This window comes from Falco rusticolus, chromosome 9, assembly GCF_015220075.1.
Source record: "Falco rusticolus isolate bFalRus1 chromosome 9, bFalRus1.pri, whole genome shotgun sequence".
NCBI lineage: Eukaryota > Metazoa > Chordata > Aves > Falconiformes > Falconidae > Falco > Falco rusticolus.
The window spans coordinates 44,003,456-44,026,028 of NC_051195.1; the positions used below are offsets into that span (position 1 = coordinate 44,003,456).

Consider the following 22,573-nt stretch of genomic DNA (forward strand, 5'->3'; position numbering starts at 1 on the left):
GGCGACCAGTTATCCCAGTCCCGACCAGCAGAGGGGAATGGTGATCCGCATGAGCCACCCGCCTCCACCCGTGCCCTGGGCAGCCCCGGGGGCTGCGGTCCCTGGCCCCGTCGCCCGCTCCCTGCAGCGCGGCGCTCGCAGGCGCGGTGGGTGGGTGCTCACCCACGGGGTGTGTGAGTGGGGGTGAACCTCCCGAGCACCCCCCGACCTCTGTGCTACCTGCCACAGCCCCGTGGGACTGGCTTGTGTTTTTTTGCAGGGTCCCAGTTTCTCCCCAGCCAGGGCCAGGCCTGGAGCTGGTCCTCTCCATCCCTCTGCGCAGAACCAGGCTGGAGCTGGGGCTGGAGGTTATTGATCCTGCCCTGCCCCGGCTCTGGCCCTGATTCAGCAAAAGCCGGGGTCGTGGCAGGCCTGATTCAGCACTGCTTAGTCACCCTGTTATCTCAGAGCGCTGCTCCGGCACAGCAAATCCCCCTGGAGTCGGTGGAACTGAGGGTGCAACAGCCCATGGGGCCCATCCCCGGAGCCACGAGCACTGCACTGCTGCTCTGCAGGGCTACGCAGAGTTGCCCTTGTCTTTATCAGCAGAAGGAAGTTTTACTGCTGCAATTATACAGCTGTTAATTGCACCAAGACCGCTGCTCAAAGGCGAGCAGCCCCCTGCGCTCAAGGACACGTTCACACTCTTGTTTGACAGGGGTGCTTTTCCCTCCTGCCCAACCTTGGCTTGCTCAGACCCTGTGCCACAGCAGAGTCCCTTACCAGGGACATGTCTTATTCACCTCCGAGGCCTTAGGGGTGACCCCAGGTGGGTTTGCATGTGGCTGTCCCCCCGTGGATAGGGACCTGAGCCTTGGCTGCCAGCACCACCAAAGAAATGCATGCAGCTCTATTTGCAAAGGACAGCCTGAAACCCCCCAGGCTGCACGTCCTGCCTGCAAGCACCTCCAGGCTCTTCCCCCAAAGCGATCAGGTTTCCTGGTGATCTGGCTGAGGTGGAAACAGATCCTGGCCCCAGGGTCAATGAAAGTGAAAGGAAAACTGCTGATTGCTCCTTATGCCAGAGAAAGGGAAATAAATATTTACTGGGCTGAAAGCCTTATCCTGCAATGTACTCCTGTGTTCGGTGGTTGCAGGAATTCAGCAGGTCCTGGAGGTGTTAAGGGATGGGGAACAGCCTGTTCTGGGTGCTCTGCAGGTGCACTGACCACCTTTGCTGCTAAGAGGTCAGATTTTACACCGTGATAATGACTGCGTGGGAAATCCAAAGGGAGCAAGGCAGGGGTGATCCTCCCCATGGGTACCGAACCCAGGGGGACCAGCCAAAGGGGCAGGGAGCTGAGCATGCTGACCCTGGCAGGCTTAGTTTGACCTCTGTGAACACAAAAGTGTCCCAAACAATCAACTTTTTTTTTTTTTTTTTTTTAATGCTCCCTCACGGACATGGATTGGGGCATCAGGATCGTCCAGCTGTGTTGGGTCCCTGGGAAGGTGAAGGAGAGGTCTGGAGTACTTTGCTCATCATGGTGGACTTCTACACCAGCCTCAGGCTTCACGGGTGCTTTGAGGGCTTTGCCGATTCAGGGACTACCTCAGATCGCTGCTGCCATCGCCGTGGTCCCGGGCAGCTGCCTGAAACCATGACAGTGTTTGTTTTCCCAGGCTTATTTTCACAGGGAAATCCTTCATTTCGAAGCTAGGATAATTCAGCCAGCTCCAGGCAGATAAGCACTATTTCCATCTGCTCTGTGAGATGTAATTAGCTGGGATGATTAGACTTTATCACAGTGTAATTTTTTAAAACTCTGTATTTCCACAGTCTCTAACGGGAGGGATGTCTGTGCTGGGTCCGCTCACGGCCTGGGCACATGGACAGACACGGGGCTGGGCTTGATAAACCCATTTAAACATCATCTGTGGTGCAGGAGCTGCTGTGTTTGGTTTCCTTCTGCTCAGGGCTGCAGAGGGCTCCTGAACTCAGCAGGGCTCAGCTCCAGCCTCAGCGGCAGCAGCAGCACACAGAACAGGTGCCTCTGCTGAGGGATGTGGGGAAGGAGCGTGGGATGATGTCCCAGCCAGCAGACAGGCGCTGCTGCCTGTCATTATGCCAAAGGAGCGAGCCACCCTCGCACACAGGCAGTGCAGAAGGGATGAATTTAAAGGTGTCCTGGGGGAGGATGGGGCTGGGGGGGTGGCAGGAAAGCACTGGGGCACTGGGGGGCTTGCACCCCTTACCCAGCTATGGCGGGACAGGCTCAACACTTGAGCAGGGCTTTGCCCCATGCTACTCCCAGAAACTGGCAGTAATAGAGGAAGGACAAACCATCCCCATTCCCATCCCTGTCCCCACCCCATCCTTGTCCCCATCCTCCTCAGGCACCCAGTGGGGCAGCAGGGACAGAGCAAATCCCTACCAAGACTGCATAGGGACAACCTCTGCACATGGCCACGTGGGAATACATCGAGAAGTGCTCAACATGATGCCGCAGCTGAGCTTTGAGCTTCCAAACGCCTCCTATCATAACAAAACCCTTAAGATAACTCCTTTTCTTTCCCCCTCACAAGCTTTAGCAGCTGAGCCTGTCTCTGCCACCAGCCAGTGTGTGGCAAAAGCCCAGCGCTGCATCACCGCCCAGCACCAGCGGTGCCGGAGTGGCGTGCCCATTTTCAGGTGGTTTTTCAAGCCCCAGAAATGGCCTCTGTGTCTGTGCTGTAGCCTCCAGTCTCTGTTGACATGCTATTCTGAGCATGCCACAAATATAACCTTTCTGTTTGCAAATCAACAATATCAATGGCCTCTATTTTTTACCTTTTAATTGGTTGCTTTAGCTTTTTATTTAAGAAATACATCAGTGGGCAAAAGAGGTGGGTAATGGCTCAGTATGTAGTGCTCCAGTGCTTATGTGGATGGATTTTTCAAAAATAAGGGGTTTATACCACTTTCTTGGCCTATTTAGCAGGACTCTGTGCGCACTGCCTAAATCCTATTCCATACATTGCTTCTTTTAAAGGAATGAAGCTTGGTTTATAATAATGGAGTTATTACTGTGGGTAGACATCGACGGGTTTTTTTCGATTTGAGGAAGGTGGATGCATTTTCCCCACCTTTCAAATACCATCACCCCACTAAGGCAGACTTTCAAATTAATTCAGAGCCAGACTCCTCGGGGATCAGTGATGGGGAAAGTGTTTAAAAGTCTCCAGTGGAACAATTTTCTGTTGGAAATGAGATTTCACTGTAGCTAAATTTCCCACGAGATTCCCTTGATTTCAACAGCATTTTGGCCAAGCAAACAAACTGCAAACAAACCCACTGCTAAGGGTAAAGCCTTCTTCTTACAAGGCATGGCAAAGAAAAAAAGGCAAATATTTCAGCTTTGGAACGATTTTCCCTTTTAAATGTCTTGTGGGGGTAAGAACTGTGTTAAGATGGAAAGGGCTGATGCATGGTGGGCATCCTCGGGGGGTGAGCCCAGCCCAGGGGACACCCCAGCCCCCCTTGCTCCCACGGGTGCTGGGGAAGGTGCAGGGTGGCATCTGGGTGTGAATTGATGTCCTGATGTTCTTTGGCGTCGTGTTGAGTGTTTGGCTTTAGCAGAGCTCAGCCTGGCGTGGGAGTACCCGTAAGCCTCCCCACTCAGGAGGATGCTTAGCCCCAGGGTGGCAGCATCCCGGCACGGTGGGAGGGAAGGAGCCCCTGGCCCCCCCTGGGTGTGCTGGGTGGGTGGTGGGTGCCATTTCAGGGCAGGACTGGTGGCAGCTGGCAGGGAGAGGTGCAAGCAGCCTCCTGTCCCACTCCCCAGCCCAGCAGCTTGCGGCCGGCTGCAAAGAGCTATTTCAGGCAGGATAAACAGGATGCCTTGCTCCAGGCTGGCCTCCTCCACTCTCCGCTCCTGCCGCCGGGTAAACAGTCCAGCCCAGGAAAAGACTCGCAGCCTCCGAGCCGTTTCCATGCCGGCTGGCCTGGACCTGGCCAAGCAACCTGGCCGTGGCTAAGCCCCGCCAAGCCCAGGCTCTCAGTGGTCTGGAAGCATCCAGGGACCAGAGCAATCCCAAGGCATGGATCCACCTCGGTAGCTACTCCCTGGAGCTGCCAACTGGGAACAGTCTGAACTTTCTGGCCACACCACCACGTCCTCCCCCTTCCTCCTCCTCTTCCTTCTTTGGTCACAGCCCGGCTGCTGGCTGTGCGCAGGGGTCTGGGAAGGATGCAGGCAAGGCCTTTCCTCCAGCCGGATCGCTGGATCCTGCCCAGGCAGCGCGTGGAGGATCCTGCGAGGGCTGTTTCCGCATGTTGCTCTCGGGAGAGGAGCTGCAGCAAGAGCAGAGGAAGGAGGAGCTTTCCCACCGCTTCCTCCAGCTCCCCAGCCCCCGCGGCTTCCCTCCCCGGTGGGGCAGCCCCGGCGTGGGAGCTCACCCACCTCCCCGCAGCGCTCCGGGGAGCCGGCCGGGTGATCTTCAGCTCCGACGCAGGGTGTGCCAGTGGATTTTGGCTAGATCGGTGGAGCGTTACTGGTTCCAGTATCCCACTTTGTGCCCTCCAGCTCCCCAGCTGGTTGGTGTGGGGGATGCCAGCCCCCACCCCAGGCGAGTGGAGCCAAACAGCTCTTGGTCCAAAATCTATGGAATGTGTTTTAAGGCAACTTGAGTTTTTCCATCCCATTCCCCCGCAGGACGTGGGCTGCCCAGAGGCTGGGGAGGGAGGCCCCCTGCCTGCCACCCCCCCACCCCCCACCCCCCCCCCCGCCCCACTCCGGCTCCCAGGGCCACCATCCACCTTGGCACTGGGGAGTGCAGGGCTGCAGGGAGCAGGAGCACGCAGGGTCGGCGATGGCCAGGTGAAGCGATGTCAGGAGGGTCCGCAACAGCCGGGTGAAGGGATGTCAGGAGTAGGGGAGGCTGGTGCCAGGACTGAGCTGGTTTGGCTGGTGCCAGCAGCCACGGGCTGGCTGGGGACCCGCGGGCACAGCCATGGGGGGGCTGAGGTGCTCCCTGGCACCCAGACCCGAGGGGCACAGCCTGGTGGGGGGGTGCAGCCTGGTGGGGGGCGCAGCTGCCCTCCTTGGGCCTCCCCCGGCAGTGTCAGGGTAGCTAATTACAGCGAGGGGACAGGCAATGGGACACAGGCCTGTACACACACAAACACACACTTTTTTATACACACACTTGTACACACACCCCACATACAATCACATACACACCCACACAGACATATCACATGTGCACACACACACTAACACTCACACACGTGCACACACACTCACACCCCATCACACCCCCCTCAATTGTGCATACATACCCACACCCACTCACACTGACACACATACTTGCACTCACATGCATGCACGCACACTCACACATACATACACTCACATGCATGCACACCCACTCACACTCACACACATACACTCACACACTCACTGACACCCATATTCACATACACACACACACACACGCATGCACACACACACACATACACACACGTGTACACACACTCACACTTACACACATACACCCACACTCACATGCTCATACTCACACTCACACACGCATGCACACACACACACGCAGGCACTCTCACTCACACATACGTACACACACTCACACACGCAGGCACTCACACTCACTCCCACCTCACACCCCCGCACACACACTCCCCCCCCGGCGCGGCGCTCCCCGGGCGCTGACGCGGCCGGGGCGGTGCGGGGGGAGGGGCCGGGGGGGCCGGCGGAGCCGGGGCTGCCATGGGGCGCCGCGCTGCCTGACCGCCCCGGGCGCTGCCTTCCTCCTCCTCCTCTCCTCCTCCTCCTCCACCTCCTCCTCCTCCTCTCCTCCTCCCGCCGCCCGGCCCGGCCCGGCTCCGCTCGCCATGGGAGATGTGGTCTCCACGCACCTGGACGAGGGTCGCCGCCAGCACATCGCGGGTGAGCCCCCGGCGCGCTGCCCCCTCCCCCTGCCCCAGCCGGGCTGTCCCCATGCCTTGCCGCACTCCGGGGTGGGGGGCGGGTTGGGCACACACCCTCCCCGTGTTCCCGGGACCCCCCCGCCTGCTCTGCCTCTTTCTCCCGGACTTTAAACTTTTTTTTTTTTTTTTTTCCCCCCACCACGTTGCAGTTTCTCTGTGTTTTTGCCTGTCCCCTTGGCTGGGCACAGCCCGGAGGTGGGGGTGGGGGGGGTACCCGAGGTGCCTGTCTGCCTCCCAAATGAAAGGCTGGGTTGTGCCGGGGGTGTTTGTGTTGGCTCCGAGGAGCGGGGAGCGTGTTCGTGTGCTGAGCTTCCCCGGGCGGTGGGGAGGGAAGGGGGGGAGCTGGGCTCCGGGGGGATGCTGGCAACCTGGGTCCTGTGCAGGGAAGCCGCTGTCAGCGGGGGGTACCGAGGGAAGCCCCCCCAGGGGCTCTGGGGTGGGAGTAAGGACTGGCTGCACCCCTGGGGTCTCACTGGGATGCTTCAGGCCTGCCCTGGCACGGGCAGGACGCTCAGGCCCCCCCTGCCGCAGTGGGACGGGGCAGGGTGACAATGTGGTTATTGAGAGCCCGGCTGTCCCGGGGTGTCGGCAGCGCCTGTGCCCCCGGCGGGGTGTCTGCTCAGGGCTGGCTGGGAATCGCTGAACGTGGGATTATGGCTCTGGACAGGCAGGGGTTTGTGTGAGCCAGGGCTGGGGGGGCGGCAGGGCTGCTAATTGGTGCCTGCGGTGACTCGCGTGACCCCTGTAAGTGGGGTCACCCCTCTGGCAGGGTGCTGTGCCCCCCCCCCCAAGCCACCTTGCATCAGTTGTGATGCGGGCGCTCTGCTCCCCGGGGCTTCCAAGCAGGCAGGACTTGACCTCTGAGCCCTTTCGTGTGCCGGCTTCGGTTTCAGCCCCCCAGGCTGAAAAATCCACCTCTCCGGGGGGTTAAACAACCCCCCCGCGAAGCCACACCTAGCTGTGTGGCACGGAGGAGCGTGCTGGCTTCGTGCTGGACCTTGTGCGCCTTGCAGAGGGCTCAAGGGCTCAGGGGGCACCAGGGTTTTGGAGGTGGCTCTGCTGTATCTTTCCTCCATCTCCACCATAAAGCCACTGGAGCAGCTCGAAAGTCCTTTTCCCCAAGGACTTTGGGGAAAAAGCGGCTGCGGGTCCGGCGCTGATGGTGCTGCTGCTGTGGTACCGGCACACGGGCTCCATGTCTTGCAGCGTATGGTGGAGCCCATCTGTCTTGCCAGGCCCCACCATCCTGGCCCGGCTGGCAGGAATGCTTACGTGGTATGCAGCTCAGCAGGACGCCAGCAGGTTTCCGAGCTTTGAAGGAAAGCTTGTAACATGCTGTGGGGTTTTCGTGTTGCGTAGTTAAAAGCTCGCCGCCGCCGATCCGGGAGGTTGCACCAACTTGGGTCTGCACGCGGCTGCTCACCGCAGCACCTTCGGGTCCGAAGCATATCCCGAATCTCCCTTTAACTTGCTGGTTCTCCGTGCAGAGAGAGCTCCCCGGCCAAGCCCTGTGATCTTAATCCTGAAGAATAACAAGGAAAAGCCTGGCTGGGTTTCCTATGCAGGAATCTGTCTCTGCTGGGCTAGAAATTGGGTGTGTGCGAGGCCAGGCTGGATGGCTGCATGCTGGCAGGAGCCGAGCTGTTACACCAGGGGGGTTTCAGCCCATGCCTAGGGGGTTCCGGGGTCTGCAGATGAGTTTTCATGGTGAAAATAGGATTCCTATGAGACAGGATTACGGAGATTGTGCTGGTATGTGTCCTGTGCCATGCTGCAGCTCTGAAGGTTCGGGGTGAGGAAGGTGGGGGACCCACACCTGTACTGGGACACCTCCCTGGGAGACGCTGGAGCCCACTGGGTTCAGTACGCACCTCTCCGCTTTCCGCCCGGGCTCCTCGATGGGTGAAAAGCCCCTGGAGCTGGGAGGGGCTGTAACCCAACAGGCAAGGCACGACTTGCTGTCAGGCATGCAAAGCAACGTGGCGGGGAAAACTCCAGGTTTTCCTGCTTAGCGCGGCCTGTTCTCTGCTGCTGCTTCTCCTGCCAGCACCCAGGGAATGATCTATCCTCTCTCCAAGAAACTTTTCCCAGTTGTCCTCCCAACTCTGGGGAGTTTGGAGGGGCTTCCCAGGGTGATGTGACTCCTAATTGCAGCAGGGACAGGAGCCCCCTGGGCTTGGCGATGCTCCCCATGGTTGCAGCCCCCTTACAGTGGCAGAACTGTGCTGGCTGGGCACACAGCAAGCCCTGGGGCTGTGGGGAGATGGTGAGAGCCTGGGCCAGATCTTCCCCCATGCTGGGAGCGGAGCTCTGAGCACTGCAAGTGCCTTAAAGGCAGGAGGGAGGTGGCAAAAAGCCTTCCCGTGCCATGCACAGTGCAGTCCCCTCTGTGCTGGGACCTCTGCCATCAAAGCCGTGCTGCGACAGTCCCATGCCCTGTCCCAGCCCACGCAGCAGTGGCTGCAGTGAAGCTGATGCCAACACCTCCTGGAGGTTATGAGCCACAGGCGCGTGATTTGTGTGTTGGTGGCCCAGGACCAGGGTCTTTCCTCCCACCGGCGGTGCTGGTGGGGCTGGACTGCTCTCCTGCTGCCTAAGCAGGCCTGCAGGCAGTGTCCCTGCCAGCACTGATGATTCTCTGCTGCGCTAGGGCTGACAGGGCAGCCCAGGGGGTGTGATCTACACTGGGGTGGTTTTCAGGTGGTGCTGCCTGCAGCTCCTGCATCCCTTTCTCCAGGGTCTCTATGACCTGTAAATGCTTTCTTTTGTCGCCTAGCTTTGGATGTCATCCTGGACTGAGTCACCCAGCTTGTTTGTCAACACACTTCAGCTGCCCTCCTCCTCCTCCCAAATGTGAGTTGGGAGTTGCTTCTGACCTGCTTCGTAGGGTGGAGCAGGGCTGGCTCCTCTTCTTGTGTAAGGATGCCCAGTACAGGCACCATCACCTGGGGACACGAGGGTGGTAGGCATGGGGTGTCCTGCCAGGGCTCCCAGGAAAGCCAGGATGTCACAGGGTGTCTTGAGTTTTTGCACAGTGTCCCCTCATGTCCAAGGCAATAGCGCCTTCAGCACAGGACTCCATGAAGCTCTTTCCTCCTGCTGGAATAGTTCCTTCCCTAGCGCGTCCCAGCCCCATGGACCACTTCTCCAGGAGGGTGAGGTGGAGTGTGGTTGGCAGGAGCTGGGTGACTTTGCTCGATGGGGCTGGTGGTCCCAGGCACCTGGCGGGTGAGAGAGCCCAGGGGTGCAGCAGGAGCTGCTGGGTGCCTCTGTGGCCAGAGGGATGGGGAGGTGGGTGGGAGGTGGGTGGCAGTGCAGGGAGGGTCCCCGGGATCTCACACCTTGTTCTGGTATCTCCAGGGAGTCGCCAACCTGTTAATTACTGAGTAAACTAGCTGTTAATTTGGGGTGGGACTTCTACAGACACCTGCCCACACAACAATGGCAGAGGTGACACTGAGCTTCACCCCTGGTGCTGGGACCCAGAGCCTTTCTGCTCCAACAAGCCTTATTGGGCATCAGTGGCTGCGTATCTGCAATGCCACCGAGAAGCATCCTACTGCTGGAAGGCTGAGTGTGGGCGGGAGAGGCTGCGGGTCAGGTCCGGAGGTGCCCAGCAAACATGGAAAGGCACCTGGCTGCTGTGTGCCACAGGGGGAAAGTTACTGGCAGTGGAAAGAGGTTTGCCATGGCTTCCTTAAGCATGATGCTCGTTTCCTAGCCTTGACCACAGATCAGCTCCAGCCAGGGCGGGAGGTGGTGGCTGCTGGTGATGTGCTCTGTGGTTGGTCTCAAGGCTGACACCCTCACCCTGCCCTGGGAGGGGTCCAATGCAGGGAGGCTCTGAGGGATCGGTGCTGTAATGTGCTGGAGATGTGAAGTGGTTTCTCCTAATGAAGTGTGTGTCTTCTTTCATTGTGAAATAAATAACTCCCCTGGCATGTCAGGGCTCCCTGCCAGCGGGGAAGGGCTGGTTCTGGCAAGCCAGGGCTTACCTGCAGCCGTCATGTCAGGGCACGGGGCTCACTCGGAGCCAGCGTGTTGGGGCAGGGGACATCACTGGCTTCGGGGGCCTCTTGTGCCGGTGGCCTTCCCACGTGGGCAGGAGGCAGGAGCCCTCCTGGCCCTGCCTGTGCTCAGCCCTGAGGCAGCGCCTGCCTCCCCTCCCAGGGGTCTTTCCCTGCCTCCCCCAGCAAGGTCTTGCCTTGAGCAGGCTGGGACACGCATGGAGGGCATCCCTGCTCTGCCTGGGAGCAGGAGGGCTGGGGACAGGAGGAGCACAGCTGGCATCATGGCCGAGAGCTCTCCTTGGCCCTTGGGTCAGCCCAGGGAGAGACAAGCACCCCGCAGACCAGGACCCCTCTGCCACTGCAGTATCGGACACCCCTAAACCCATTGAAGCGACCCAGCGAAGGAAGCACAGCCAAGAGCTGGAGTTCCCCAAGCCTTTGCCTCCCTCCTGCCCTCAGGTCGCTACAGAGGCTGGCTCTGAGCCCAGGGAGGCTTGGCGCCTCTTGGCACGCCACTGCAGCTCTATCCCACCCTCCTGGGGACTGACGGGCTCCCGTCCCTCTGCCTGAGCCCCACAGCAGGTTACAACAAGCCGCTGGCTCCCACCCATGGCTCTGCCACAGCCACAGTGCTGCTGGTCCGGCCCTGTGCTAGGGACAGAAAAGGTGCCACGTGGGCTTGGAGACAGTCACCGAAATAGCCACCGATAGAGCCCAGGGTTAGACAGCCCTGGTCCATGAGGATGCAATGGGTGGTGGATCTCATGGACAAACCAGGCAGAAGTCTGGTCCAGCCCATGGGGAAGGAGCAGTGTTGGACCCACCCGTCCCATTTCTATCCCTGTTACAGCATCCTGTGACCAGGCTTTATTTCACAACCCAGCTGGCAGTGGCCCTGCCCGTGCTCCCAACGAGTGGGGAGATGGGGGGAAGCTGGGAAGCTGTCTGCTTGCAGGATGGGGCTCTTGCCGTCCACACTCCCAGGACCCTGGGCTCAGCATGTCTTGGAGCTTTTCAGTAGGCAGGAGGGCTGGAGGGATCCAGGGATCCTTATCCACACGGAAGCTTGCCGGGGTGCAGTTTGCAGGCAGGCCAGCACCAGCTCTCCAGCGCAAGGCTGAGCACCTGCACAGGACCCAGGTCTGGTCCCACTGCCCAGTTTGCAGAAGGCATCACCGCAGCCTTGGGCTGCAGCACCCAGAGCCCAAGTGGTGCCCAGCCATGAGATCCCCAGGCAGCAGCTGTGCCCCCTCGCCAGCCCTGAGCCCTGCCCCATGCCTGGATGTGCCCACGCCAGCTCTATGGAGAGCCCGGTGCCAGGGGGAGCTGGGAGGGGAGGAAGGGGCCGAGCAGAGCTGCTCGTTGCAAACAGACTTCCTCCCAGCCTCCTGGACCAGAGGAGGAGGAAGGAGTAAAACTCCACCTTTTCCCCTTTTTCAAAGGGAAAGGGCAGTAGCGTTCTGTGCAGCTCCTTGCTTTGGCTGGTGCCTTCTCCGTGCCCTCCTGCCCTTCTCCATACCTTTCTGCCCTTCCCTGGCAGGGATCTGTTCGTGCCTGCAGCCGGGCTCCCAGCCCTCCTCCTGGGGGCTTGGACCCCTCTGCTGTGGGAGTCCCCAGGGTGGGCTGTCCCCATGCAGCAGGGATGGATGGGATGCTCTGCCCTGGTGCTGGCAGAGGACCTGGAGCAGGACCTCCTTCCCCTCCTGCTATGCTAGTGGTTTCTGTGGGGCAAAGAACACTTGTCCTGGCTTCCCCTCTCTGCCAGCTCTGCTCAGTGCTAGGCGTGATGCCCCTTTGGGGGTTTCCCTGCATGAAGGGATGTTCCCCAAAGTGGGGGTGACCTCAGTGCTGCTGCGTGGGGCAGGAGAGCAGGGCTGCCAGCCCCCAGGCACATGAAATGGTGGTGGCTCAGCCATGGGAAGCATTCTGAGTCCCTTCCTCTGATCCCAACGCATGCAGGGCATCATCTGAGACCAGGACAGAACCTTGCCTTGGGAGCATCCCTGCTTGGGGGAACATCCCTGACTTTCCTCTCCCTAGGAGCTGCTTCGCTCTGCTGGCTGCTGCCCACCCTCCCGCAGCAAGGGAGCTGGTGATGTTCCGTGCTGCTGGGCACTGGCTGCCAGCCCCATGGGGCAGGTGCCCACCAGCCTGGGTTGTCCATGCTTCACCAGGGGCTGTGGTGCTTCTGGAGCGTCCTCGGCTGTGGGAGACACAGCTCGTGGCCACCTTTGGCCAGGACATCACCCTCTGTGGCGAGGAGGGAGTAGGTGTTGGGGGCATGGGGTGGGATGGGCACTGTGAGGCAGGGCGAGACCCTCTGTCCTGCCCCGGCCTTGCAGAGGAGCCGGGCACAGGAACCTCCCTGGCAGCAGGGGCTGCAGCAGAGCTTGAACAGGCTCAGGGCTGTTTTGTTCAAATACCTCTTTTTTTTTTTCCCTTTTTTTCTTTTTTTTTTTTTTTTTGGATGTACATAAAAGTCTTTGTTTGGTCTCCTCCCGTGGTATTGGATTGGGTTTCCCACTGGCACTGGCCAGCTCAGCAGAGGGAGAGTGTGCCAGGTTCAGTTTCTCTCCCTAGGGCTGGGCACGGCAGGGGCACAAGGGGGCTGGCTGCTTGTCCCCTGCTGAGCACAGAAGCATTTGCTGGGACATCCCAGAGCCAGGACCACCCAGTCCCTGCTGTCCCTGGCACCTGGAGCATGAGAGACCAAGAGATGCCCAAGTTTGATCTGGCCCCTTTGCCTTGGGGACTCCTCTTTGCCTTGGGGACCCCCTGGTCTTGCAGCTCCCAGGTGCCATGGGTGCCCAAAGGATGCTGGCACGGCACCCTGCAGTGGCACTGCCTGCTTTGACTCAGCCGTGGTGCAGGTTGCACCATGCTGGAGCAGATGCAACGCTGCTGGGCTGGTGCCAGTGGATGAGCAGTGCCTTATCTGGGGAGGGGTGATGCTGAGTCCCACTCTAATGTGGGGCAGCACCCGCTATGGGGTGAGCACCAAAGGGTTGGAAGCTCCTCTCAAGTCTGACCAGGTGGTGGTGGGATCCTGGGGGACAAGGGACATGCAGGGTGATATGACTACAGCCTGGATGAGGGCAGTGGGTCCTGGTCCAGCACAGGGTTTGGCAGGTGGTATCCATCTTGAGTCAAGGTGCTCCATGGGGATGCTTCGTCTCCCCACAGCCACCTCCCTGCCTGTGGGATGTATCCTGACTGTCCTGTGAGTGCATTCACCTCTTCTGGTAGGTTTGAACCTGGGTCCCAGGTGGGTGGCACTTTGGGCTGGGTTTCCTGCTGGGATACCTGTGTGGGCAGCTGCGCCCCGTGGCTTTGGAGCATCACCCCTGGAGGCAAGGCTGCTCAAAGGGCAAGGGACAGGGCAGGAGGGTCTTGCCTGGATCAGGCAGGGTTGGGTGGGCAGGAGGGGTCTGCCCCCATCCCTCAGAGGCTGTTTGGGTAGGGAGGTTCAGGGCAGACATCTTGCACTGGGCTCAGTCCAGCCCCAACCAGCTTCTCAGAGACGTTCAAAGACGCTGAACGCTGTTTGTTATTCACATGCACATTCCTCGCACGCAGTCCCACAGCAGCCTTGTTCCTGGGGAGCAGCGGGAGACCGGCATCCACACTGCAGGAAAACACCCGCCAGCACGTAGCTGGACGCTAATCCCTCATCCGCTGGGCTGGATGCGGCCCCAAGCCACAGGAGCGGGGCTGATGCAGGAGGCTGAGCCTGTGCTTTGTGGCTGGGATTGGGGAGCAGGAGCAGCGGGTGAAGGCTGTCCGAAGCATGGTCGAGAGCGCCGTTGGGGTTTTTTGGCTGTTCCTAGGCCGGGGAGCTGCCGCTGAGTGTGCTGCTTCGTTTTGGGCCCCACGGATTTCATGGTCTGCGTTAGATCCTCCTGCGGCCGCGCTGGGCACGGCTCTGCTGCGGCAGGTTTGTTTGCTCTGGGCTGGGAGGGGAGCAGCGTTGTGCAACCGCCGGGGCTGGGCGCGGTGCTGGGAGACGGGGTGGGTGCTGCCACGCTGGGGCTGCACCCCCCGAGCATCCCCGGGGCCGTCCCCAGGGACACAGTTGGGATGAGGGATGCCGCAGGGTGCTGGGTGCTGGTGAAGGGTGCACCTTGCAGGCGGCGAAGCACAGAGTCGTGTCCCCGACGGGTGCCCCAGCCTTGAGCTGGCACTACGGGCGCTTCTGACTCATCTGGGGCAGACCATGTGCGGCAAAGGCAGGGCGGGAGAGGATGAACCGGTTCAGGCCTGGGCCCATCTGGTTTCTCCGAGGCTCCGCTGCCTCATCCCTTCCTGCTGCTCAGCCTCCGTCCTGCCCACTCGTCCCCACAATGGCATGAGTCAGAGGGCAGCTGGCCGCTCCGCACATCCCCGGCGCTACTGGCCGTGGAGCTGCACGGGGCTGCTGCCGGCGGGGGTGGCAGGATGTGTCCCCTAGCCACCCGGACCGGGCTTCTGAGCTGATCTGTAGCTGAAAATATTCCCGATGGATTTTGAAGTGGTGCTGGAGCCAGGCTGTGATGGCAGTCCTGCCGGGGCCCCCAGTGCTGTGCCCGGGGTGCAGGCATCAGGGGAGTGCACGGAGCGCTGCAGCAGTTTCCATTCCTGGTTGGTTCCAGATAAGCTCCGTGTAAAACCTGATAGCAGCCAGGAGCAGAGACGCCCTGGGCTGGGTTTGGGTGCATTTGTGCGAAGGGTGCGTTTGGGTACGGGGCGGTAAGAGGGGAAACTGTCCAGGGCTTTGCTCTCCCCCCTCAATTTGTTTTTCCCTGTTTCAGCCTCTCCTGGCCTGTGTGAGAGGGGAAAATACAAAGTGCCCGGGTCGACCCTGGGAGTTTTGCTGCTCCCAGGAATAACCTTCTTTCAGCCCCTGTTCTGGCACGTGTCCCCCCAGCCGACTCCCCTCAGCCCCAGCATGGCCCTGGGAGCCGGTGCTGGAAACCTCCTCCCCGGGGATGCTCAGGAGATGCTCAGCTGGGCTGAGTCAGGCCCATATGAAGGAGTTAGTGTCTCTGGGTGGAAATGAACTCAGAATCAAATTCCCCGAACCCTAAACTGTGAGCTGGGACTTAACCCTTTGGGGGCACCTGTCAGTGCTGCGGGATGCTTGCCTGGCTCTCCACAGGGAGGTGGACAGTGGCACCTCTTGCACTGTCCCTTCTCCTGGTTGTCACTGCGTTGTTGATGCTCAGACTGCCCCGAGCCATCACGTGCTGTCACGCTGACTCCTAAAATCTCTCAGGGATGAGCCTGTGCTGAGCAGAGCCCAGCGCTGCAGTGGGGGGAGCTGGCATCAGGGCAGGTGGCACAGCAGTGGGGCTCTGTGCCTGGCGGGGACAGCCTGTGTCCACGGGCCATTCCCAGCTCAGCAGCTGCAGGTGGTGCTCAGGGCTCCCAGGGTGCTGCTGCTTGAGGTCTGGCTCAGAACCCCATCCCTGTCATCCTGTGCACCCCATCCCCGGTGTGCTGGGCAGTGTATCCAAGGCATGCTGTGCATCCCTTCCATGGCATGCTCTGCACCCCATCCCCAGTGTGCTGTGCACCCTCAGCAGGGGATGCCCAAACACACTGTCTGCGTAATGCCAGGATTTGGGGCACATGAGGGCAGCCGAGGGGCAGTGGGTGAACCCCCCGGGTGCGTTTAGAACAGGCAGCGATGCAGGACTGCTGGAGCAGCCCCACTCTCACAGTGGGTGACCCGGGCACCCTTTATGCAGCTGGTGACATCAGCCTCCTTGCAGTGGCCTTTTCCTCTGTTTCTCTTGCTGGAAGAGCCAACCTCATTGTCCTCCCAGGCTACCAGGGAGAATCGGAGCAGTCCAAGAAGGGGATGCAAGGGGCAGGGCAGAGGCAGGGGGTCAGCATGGGAAAGTCGGCGCTTGGGTGACTTTTGGGGTGGCATACGCACCGTGGTGCTGCCTGTGCTCCCCAGCTCCCCTCCCGCCAGCCAGGTGCAAGGATGCTGGCAGCAATGCTACACCCCTTGCGTGCCAGGTGTGGGAACCGCTAGCCGAGTGGGCACTGCCTGGCACACAGGGGACAGCCAGGGATGCCATGGGGCTGTGCTGGTGAGCAGTGCCCCACTGCCTCGCACCGGCACCCCTGCCTGCGCCCAGCAGCTGGTGACTGGGTGCGGAGGGGCCCATTTGGTTTTGGTGCCTTTATCTGGGTGACCGTCAGCTTCTGTCCTTTCTTGCCTCCCTGAGGTGTGAGCTGGCTGGGCTGGTGGCACTATGTGCCAGCCCGTGGATGTCCCTGTTAGTGCCACTGGTTCTGCGGCTGCTGGGAGCCTGTACTCCTCACAGCAACCTGTCCCTGCTCGCTAATCATTTACTGGCTAAATTAGTGATTAACTCCTTCCCAGCAGCCTTGGCAAGCCTGGCCAGGCCAGCACACGCTGCTCATGGTTCCCCTTCCAGCGGGGTGTCCTGTGGGCCACCACAGCACAGAGGGACCTTCACCGGGCAGGGACACCAGCAAAGGGATGTGACAGGCTGACCCCCCCGGGTGTCTGTTCCTCCATCGCTCTGCAAACACTTCCCGATGCCATCACCCCCTTGCTGAGCTGGCAGCGGGGGGACATGGGCAGCCTGCGTGGAGGCAGGGGGAGCTGGGGCTTTCCTGTGGCCCCGCTGAGTCAGGCTGTCCCGCGGGGGCTGGGGAAATGAGCCAGGCATGGTTTCGTCACGAGTGCAGGGGACACGGCTCAGCCAGCCCGGGGGCTCTGCTTCAATGAGCTTTTTTGTCCTTTTTTTTTTTTTTATTATTTTATTTTTTTTCTGGACCAGGGGGAAAATTCCTTGCCTCTGGTGAGGCATCCCTATGGCATCCCCCATCTCCCAGCTGCTGCTCCTGCTCCCGCTCATCTCAGTGACATAAACCCAGGGGGTCTTCTGGGGAAGGCTGGGATTTTAAAGGCACTCTCACCCCCTGAATATATGAAAATAGCAGCAGAGGGATGACACAGTCTCTGGAGGGTGTGCCTAGCGTGAGGAACTGGGGCTCTGGGCTTGCAAAACGGGATGTGGGCTGAAGGGAGGTTGCAGATGACTCTTCCCGCTCGGATTTGTCAGCCGCCAGCTTCTCTTGGGGGTGTGCGTGTGTGTGCACGTGTGTGCATGGGTGTGTGTGGCATGGGGGTGTGCACAGGTGTACACGTGTGTGCATGGGTGTGTGTGCACGCAGGTATGTGCATGTTTGCGCATGGGTGTGTGCATGGGTGTGCATGAGTGTGTGGGGATATATGATGCTTTGAGCATGAGCAGCTCAGCTGCAGAGCACCCCATCCTGCTGTGCCTGCACCGCCCCATGGGGTACATTTGGGAGAGCCCCATCCCGCAGGTGCAGGTGGGATGTTCTCCTGGGCCATGCACGCTTGTGGCAATGCCACCCCGTTCAGGGGGGGCACGATCTTGGTGGCCATGCCCCAGGGGCCAACCCAGCCAGCCTGGGGGGGAGCTGAGGAGCAGGAGGCAGCTCTGCGTCCCCAAAGGCATGGACCTGCCTACTGTTGGGGTGCAGAGGGGTGAAGGCAGTTTTGGGTGCAGAGGAGCAGTGCAGGCTCCTCTACCTTTTCCCCTTCAGCTTTAACCCTTTGCTGCCCACCCAGGATCCTGCCACATCAGGAAAGGGGAAGGGACATCTCCAACCTCAGCTTATCAGGTATCTTTGAAAGGGCTTGGAGAGGGATGCTCATCTGAAGAGCAGCTTTCCTGAGCATCCCCAGCAGAGCCTGCCCAGCAGTGTGCAGCTCAGCCTACTGCCGGGGGAGGCTGAGCTGGTCCCCAGCCCTAGGGAGCCACTTGGGCTGAGCCACGTCCCTGTCCCTGCTGGCCTCTGTCCTACCTGGGATGTGCTGTGATGTTGCAGCAGCCCTGATCCTGGAGATACCTCCACAGGTCATGGATGCATTGAGAGGACGGTGAGCAGGAAGGGCACTGCTGTTGGGTGAGGGCTGAGCAAACTTTGCAGCAAAACCTGTACAGGATCTGACTGCCCCGCTGCCAGATCTGGTGACTGCTGGCCATGGCCTGGGCTATTTAAAGCATCACTGTCATTTTCACATGATTTTGAGGGTAATGAGGAAAACGAACTCCGGCCACGGACTCGTGCTGGCACGGCTCTCTGCAAGCCAGGGCTGCTAGGCTGGTGTTTCTGGCGCTCTGGTGTCCCCATGGCAGGGAAACAAACAGCAGGGAGCAAATACGAGCAGCTGGAGGGAAGGATACGGTCAAGCTGTCCAAGCTGCTCTCTAGGTGATAAGGTCTCTGGGCTAGACCTGGAGCTCATGGCTCATTTTTTCCTCTTGGCTTTGCTGTAGGAGATGCCAGAGCTGGGGCTGACCCTGGTCATATGGAAGGTCAGGGTAAGAGCTGACTTCTGCCTTGGGATGTGCGCATGGGGGGCAGCTGGTGATGCTCATGATGCTTCCAAGGACAGGGTGCATCCAGTCCAGGCTGCTGGACCAGCTTGGGCAGCTTGCTGTGGCTTTTGGAGTCCTTGGGTGAGATCCACCTCCTGCCTTGGTTCAAAGGGACTGCCACTGGACCAAGGGCTGCTCTGGCCCGGCTGTGACCTCTCAAAATGCAAGGGCTGCACATGCCTGTGGGGATGCAGCCCACATCGCCAGCAGCACCGGCTGCTCCAGGATCCAGCCCGTGCCGTTGTGCTTTGGATTTGGTGACAGCTGTGGTGGCACGACCGGTCGGTGGGGTGGCCAGGAGCAGGAGCTGCCTCTCCCAGCCAGTTTCGCCCAGACAAGCCTCGGGCTCCGTGGTCCTCGGGCGTCATCCGGGACAAGGGCAAACCTGTGCTGCCTGTTTCGTCTCCTTGTCAGGGTGTCCTCGTGGGAGCTGCTTGTCCTGCCGTGTTGTGGTGGCTGGGTGATGCGGAGGGTGTGTGCATCCCTGGGGATCTGTCAGGGAGGGCTGGAGTGTGCCTGGCGATGCGAAGCTGTGTGGCATAGATGGACCCTGCTTTTTGCTCCCAGCATCCTGCCCAGCCCTGCATCCATCCTGACCTCCGGGGTTTGCCCGGTGGCTGGGATGCTCAGAGCCCTTTCTCCACCCTCCCCGTGCAAAGCTGGCTGCTGCAGAGCCCCTTTATCTCTGCCTGCAGCCACCACGTGCAGCTTAGTCATAGGGATGGCTGGGGAGGGAAGGAGGGGAACCCAGAGGCCAAGTAACAGATGAAGTCTGTGATCAGAGGTGCTGGTGCTGGAGCTCCTGCTGAGCCAGGCGTTCATGTTGGTGGGTGCTGTTGGCACACCTCTGTGACCACAAAACTGGCAGTTTCCCCCTGTCCTTGCCAGGAACCCGAGGGACGTGCCAGAGCCTGCACCAGCTCAGCAACCCTGGCTGCCTGGGGACCAGCCCCCCTGCATAGCTCAGTGTGACAGGGACCAGGGTGGTGGCACCCTGAGCAGCGGGAAGGTGTCAGTGCTGGGAGCACAGTGGTCCCAGAGCAAACACCAGGCTTGAGAAAGCACCATCAGTAGGTGGCTGGGGACACTTGGCCCTGCAGGGTCCCTGCATGTGCACCCAGCTTGCCACAGCGCTTTGCCGTGGGTGTCTGAGCCCACACCCAGGTTGGGGTGGGAGCCAGCCGAGCCCCATCCCTCCCTCACCCTGCCGTGACTAGGGGGGGAGCTGAGGTGAGGGGCCAGGAGGAGGCAGGGGACACAGCTCCTTGGACTGCCACCTGTCCCCAAACCTGCCAGCTCTTGGCTGGACATGCACCCAAAGCTGCGCATAGAGGGACGGCTGTTCATGGGTGGCCTCTGTCATGCAGGTGGGTCAGGGGGTGCTCTGCATAGCCCCTAGCGCTGCCAGGTTTTGTTCAGCCTGGTGAAGGAGCCGGTGGGTGGCCAGGCCAGCTCCTGTGTGGGACATGTGAGCCCCATGCAGGCTGCTACAGGCATGCGGGGGTCAGGGCACCCGCTGGTATCATCAGCGTGGGCTTCCCATCCTCTGCTCTCAAGCAAAGCCTGGCTGTACCACTGCTAGCAGTCCACATCTTGTCAAACCTGGTGTCACCTTGTGTCACCTCGCCATGCTGCTGGCAACCCCCTCCCGACCCCCCCTGTGGGTCCCTGCCCCTCTTGCCTCCCTGGGGCTGAGCACGGTGGTTGATGGAGCAGGGAGCATCAGTGGGCCCCCCAGCATCCCCGCAGCTCCTCACAGGGTCTTGCTGAGCTGGGGGGGATTTAGTCACCTTGGATATTTGACTGCAAATATTTGTTTCAGTGTCTGCAAGTAATCGACTTTTGCTTTTCCATTTACTTAAAATTACCTAATTGGCCCCGTCGTTAATCAGGGAAGAATGAGTGACTAAGCCGTCTCGCCTGCCTGGGGACCAGGGGCTCTTTTTTTCCCATGAACTGAAAGGAAATGAAACCTCAAAATGTCCTTCTAAATCTCAGCTGTCAGCATCGCTGCCCAGAGCCCTGGCCAAAATCATACAGTTTTGTAGACGGGAGTTGCAACAGAGGTGTGGCGTGGACGCAAGCGCGGCGTGACTGCGAGCTCTTTCTTTTCCAGGAGAAAATGCCAAAATCGGGGGTGAGGAATTTCTCTGCTGGGACGAGCAGGCGTCTCGTTCTTTGCCACAAAAAAAGGTTGCTTAAATTTAGGGGGGTTTTCAGCCCTGGCACAGTAAGATGCCGGCCTGCGGTGTTTGCTCCTGTTGCGGTGCTGGTGGTGCCAGCATCTCCTTGGGGATGGGTTTATCTGCCTCCAGCCACTGTCCTCGGGCAGCTTTTTCCTCCGGAGCTGCTCATCCCACAGGGATTTGCAGCACCCTGCAGCAACCCGCTTCTTCGTGATGGCTTGGCTGCGAGCACAGCTCCGGGTCGGCTGCTGCTGGAGATTTTGGCTCCTGCCAAGCTGCGCCGGGGCCGGCGTGGGGGTCTGTTTTGTCTGGGTTCATGCCCCCAGCATTGTGCTGGCTCCTGCACTGGGATGCATAGCCAGCATCGTTCTTCCCCGCGCCCATCGCCAGCGCTCTGGCAGAGGCTGAGCCGTCAGAAATAGTTGGAGGCGACTCAGATTCTTTCCTTTTCACAGGCTCTGGGGCAAAGTTGAGAGCGAAATTCAAAGTAGAGGCCCCGTGTGCCAAAGGCAGCTCTGAGGGCGTTGTTTCCCCAGACCTGTGATGCTCTGTGATGGGGTTTTTGGTGTAGGAGCCACATGTGGGGTCTGGAGCTGGGCTGGGGAGGAGAAAGGGCAGGGTTTGCTGCGTGGGGCAGGGTGCTGCGTGGGGCAGGGTGCTTGCATGGGGCAGAGTTTGCTGCATTGGGAACAGTGTTGCATGGGGCAGGGTTTGCTGCGTGGGGCAGGGGTGCTGGCAAAGACTGGGAGGGCAGCCCTGCACCCCTGTGGCTGATGCCCCGGGAGGAGCAAGGGGGTTCCTGTGACTGCAACCCTGGGGCTGGGAAAGCACCATCCTTGCTGCTGAGGGGGGGGTTTGCAACCTTCCCCCACCCCATCCATCGAGGAGCAGGTGGCTGCCTTGGGACTGCCTGCGGGATGGAGGGGACCTCCTCTGGTGTGGGGTGCAGCGGGGCACCTGGAAGCTCAAGCTCTGCCAGCACCTTGGGCTCACCCCAGTCTGGAGGGGCAGTCCTGGTGGGGGTCCCTGCCTCACAGGGGGGTGACGCGGGGAGTGTAGTGGGAGCCGAGCTGTCCTTTCCCTTTGGAACCTCCGTGCTGCATGCAAGCCCCAAGAATCACTGGCTGCAGAGCCTGGAGCTGCCTGGCCCCTCTGTCAGATGGCCCTTACCGGGGTGCAGGGGGTCGGGGGGCTGTGGGCGATGCCTGGGGCTGGGAATGGGGGTTTCCCCCCAGTCTTAGCCAGTCGAGGCAGTTGGAGCTGGGCTGGGGAGCTGCACAAGGCACGGGAAGCCATCAGCATTGCCAGAATCAGCTTAATGTCAGGAATTTCCTGCCGGGGAGAGGAATCCATGGCATTAACATGAAAGGCCAAGAAAAAGAGATGATCCTGACCCCAAATTAGTCCCTGGGCTGGACGGGGAGGGCAGAGGGCAGCGGGCTCGGCCGTGGCCCTTGCACCAAAGCCTGCTCCGGCAGGCAGGAGGGCAGCGGGAGGTGTTGGGTGGGTGGGGAGGGCAGGGGGAAGGTGTCCGAGCAGGGTGCCAGGGGGCTTTGCAGCCAGGAGACCCCTGAATCCAGCCCCTGCCTAACGCAGCTGTGCTCTCCCCTTGCAGAGAAGACAGGGAAGGTGCTGGGGGAGTTCTGCCGGTGCTACAAGGAGCAGTATGGTGTAGCGCTCTTCAACAGCGTCCGCTATGAGATCGAAGGCAACGGAGGGCCCCAGGCCCAGCTGCTCCACCGCAAGGTAAGAGCCCAGCCCGGCTCCACACCGGGAGCCTGGAGCCGGCAGGGAGCTCTGTCCCTGTGCCCAGTGAGCCTGCACCAGTGCCCTCCCCAAAACCCAGGCTTGTGCCCCCTCCCCATTACACCCTGCCAAGGTGGAACGTAGCCCCTGTGCCACTGGCCCAGACCATCCCCCTGGTGTCCCACCATCTGTGCAGCACACGGGGCTCCTTGGGATGGTTTTCTTTCCAACCCGT

General features: G+C 60.4%; 1 protein-coding gene across 2 annotated transcripts in view; it reads left to right on the forward strand.

Annotated features, from left to right (window-relative positions):
- Positions 1-5,717: 5,717 nt before the first annotated feature.
- NIBAN2 (niban apoptosis regulator 2) overlaps positions 5,718-22,573 on the forward strand; it is a 31,313-nt gene continuing 14,457 nt past the window's right edge. The window contains exons 1-2 of one of the 2 annotated variants that reach the window (XM_037400326.1): positions 5,718-5,924; positions 22,208-22,338. In XM_037400326.1, the coding sequence (XP_037256223.1) occupies positions 5,870-5,924; positions 22,208-22,338 (186 nt within the window). In that variant the 5' untranslated portion in view covers positions 5,718-5,869. Of the gene's footprint in view, positions 5,925-13,793; positions 13,910-22,207; positions 22,339-22,573 lie in introns of those variants that run through there. The other variant, XM_037400327.1, reaches the window with a different exon arrangement.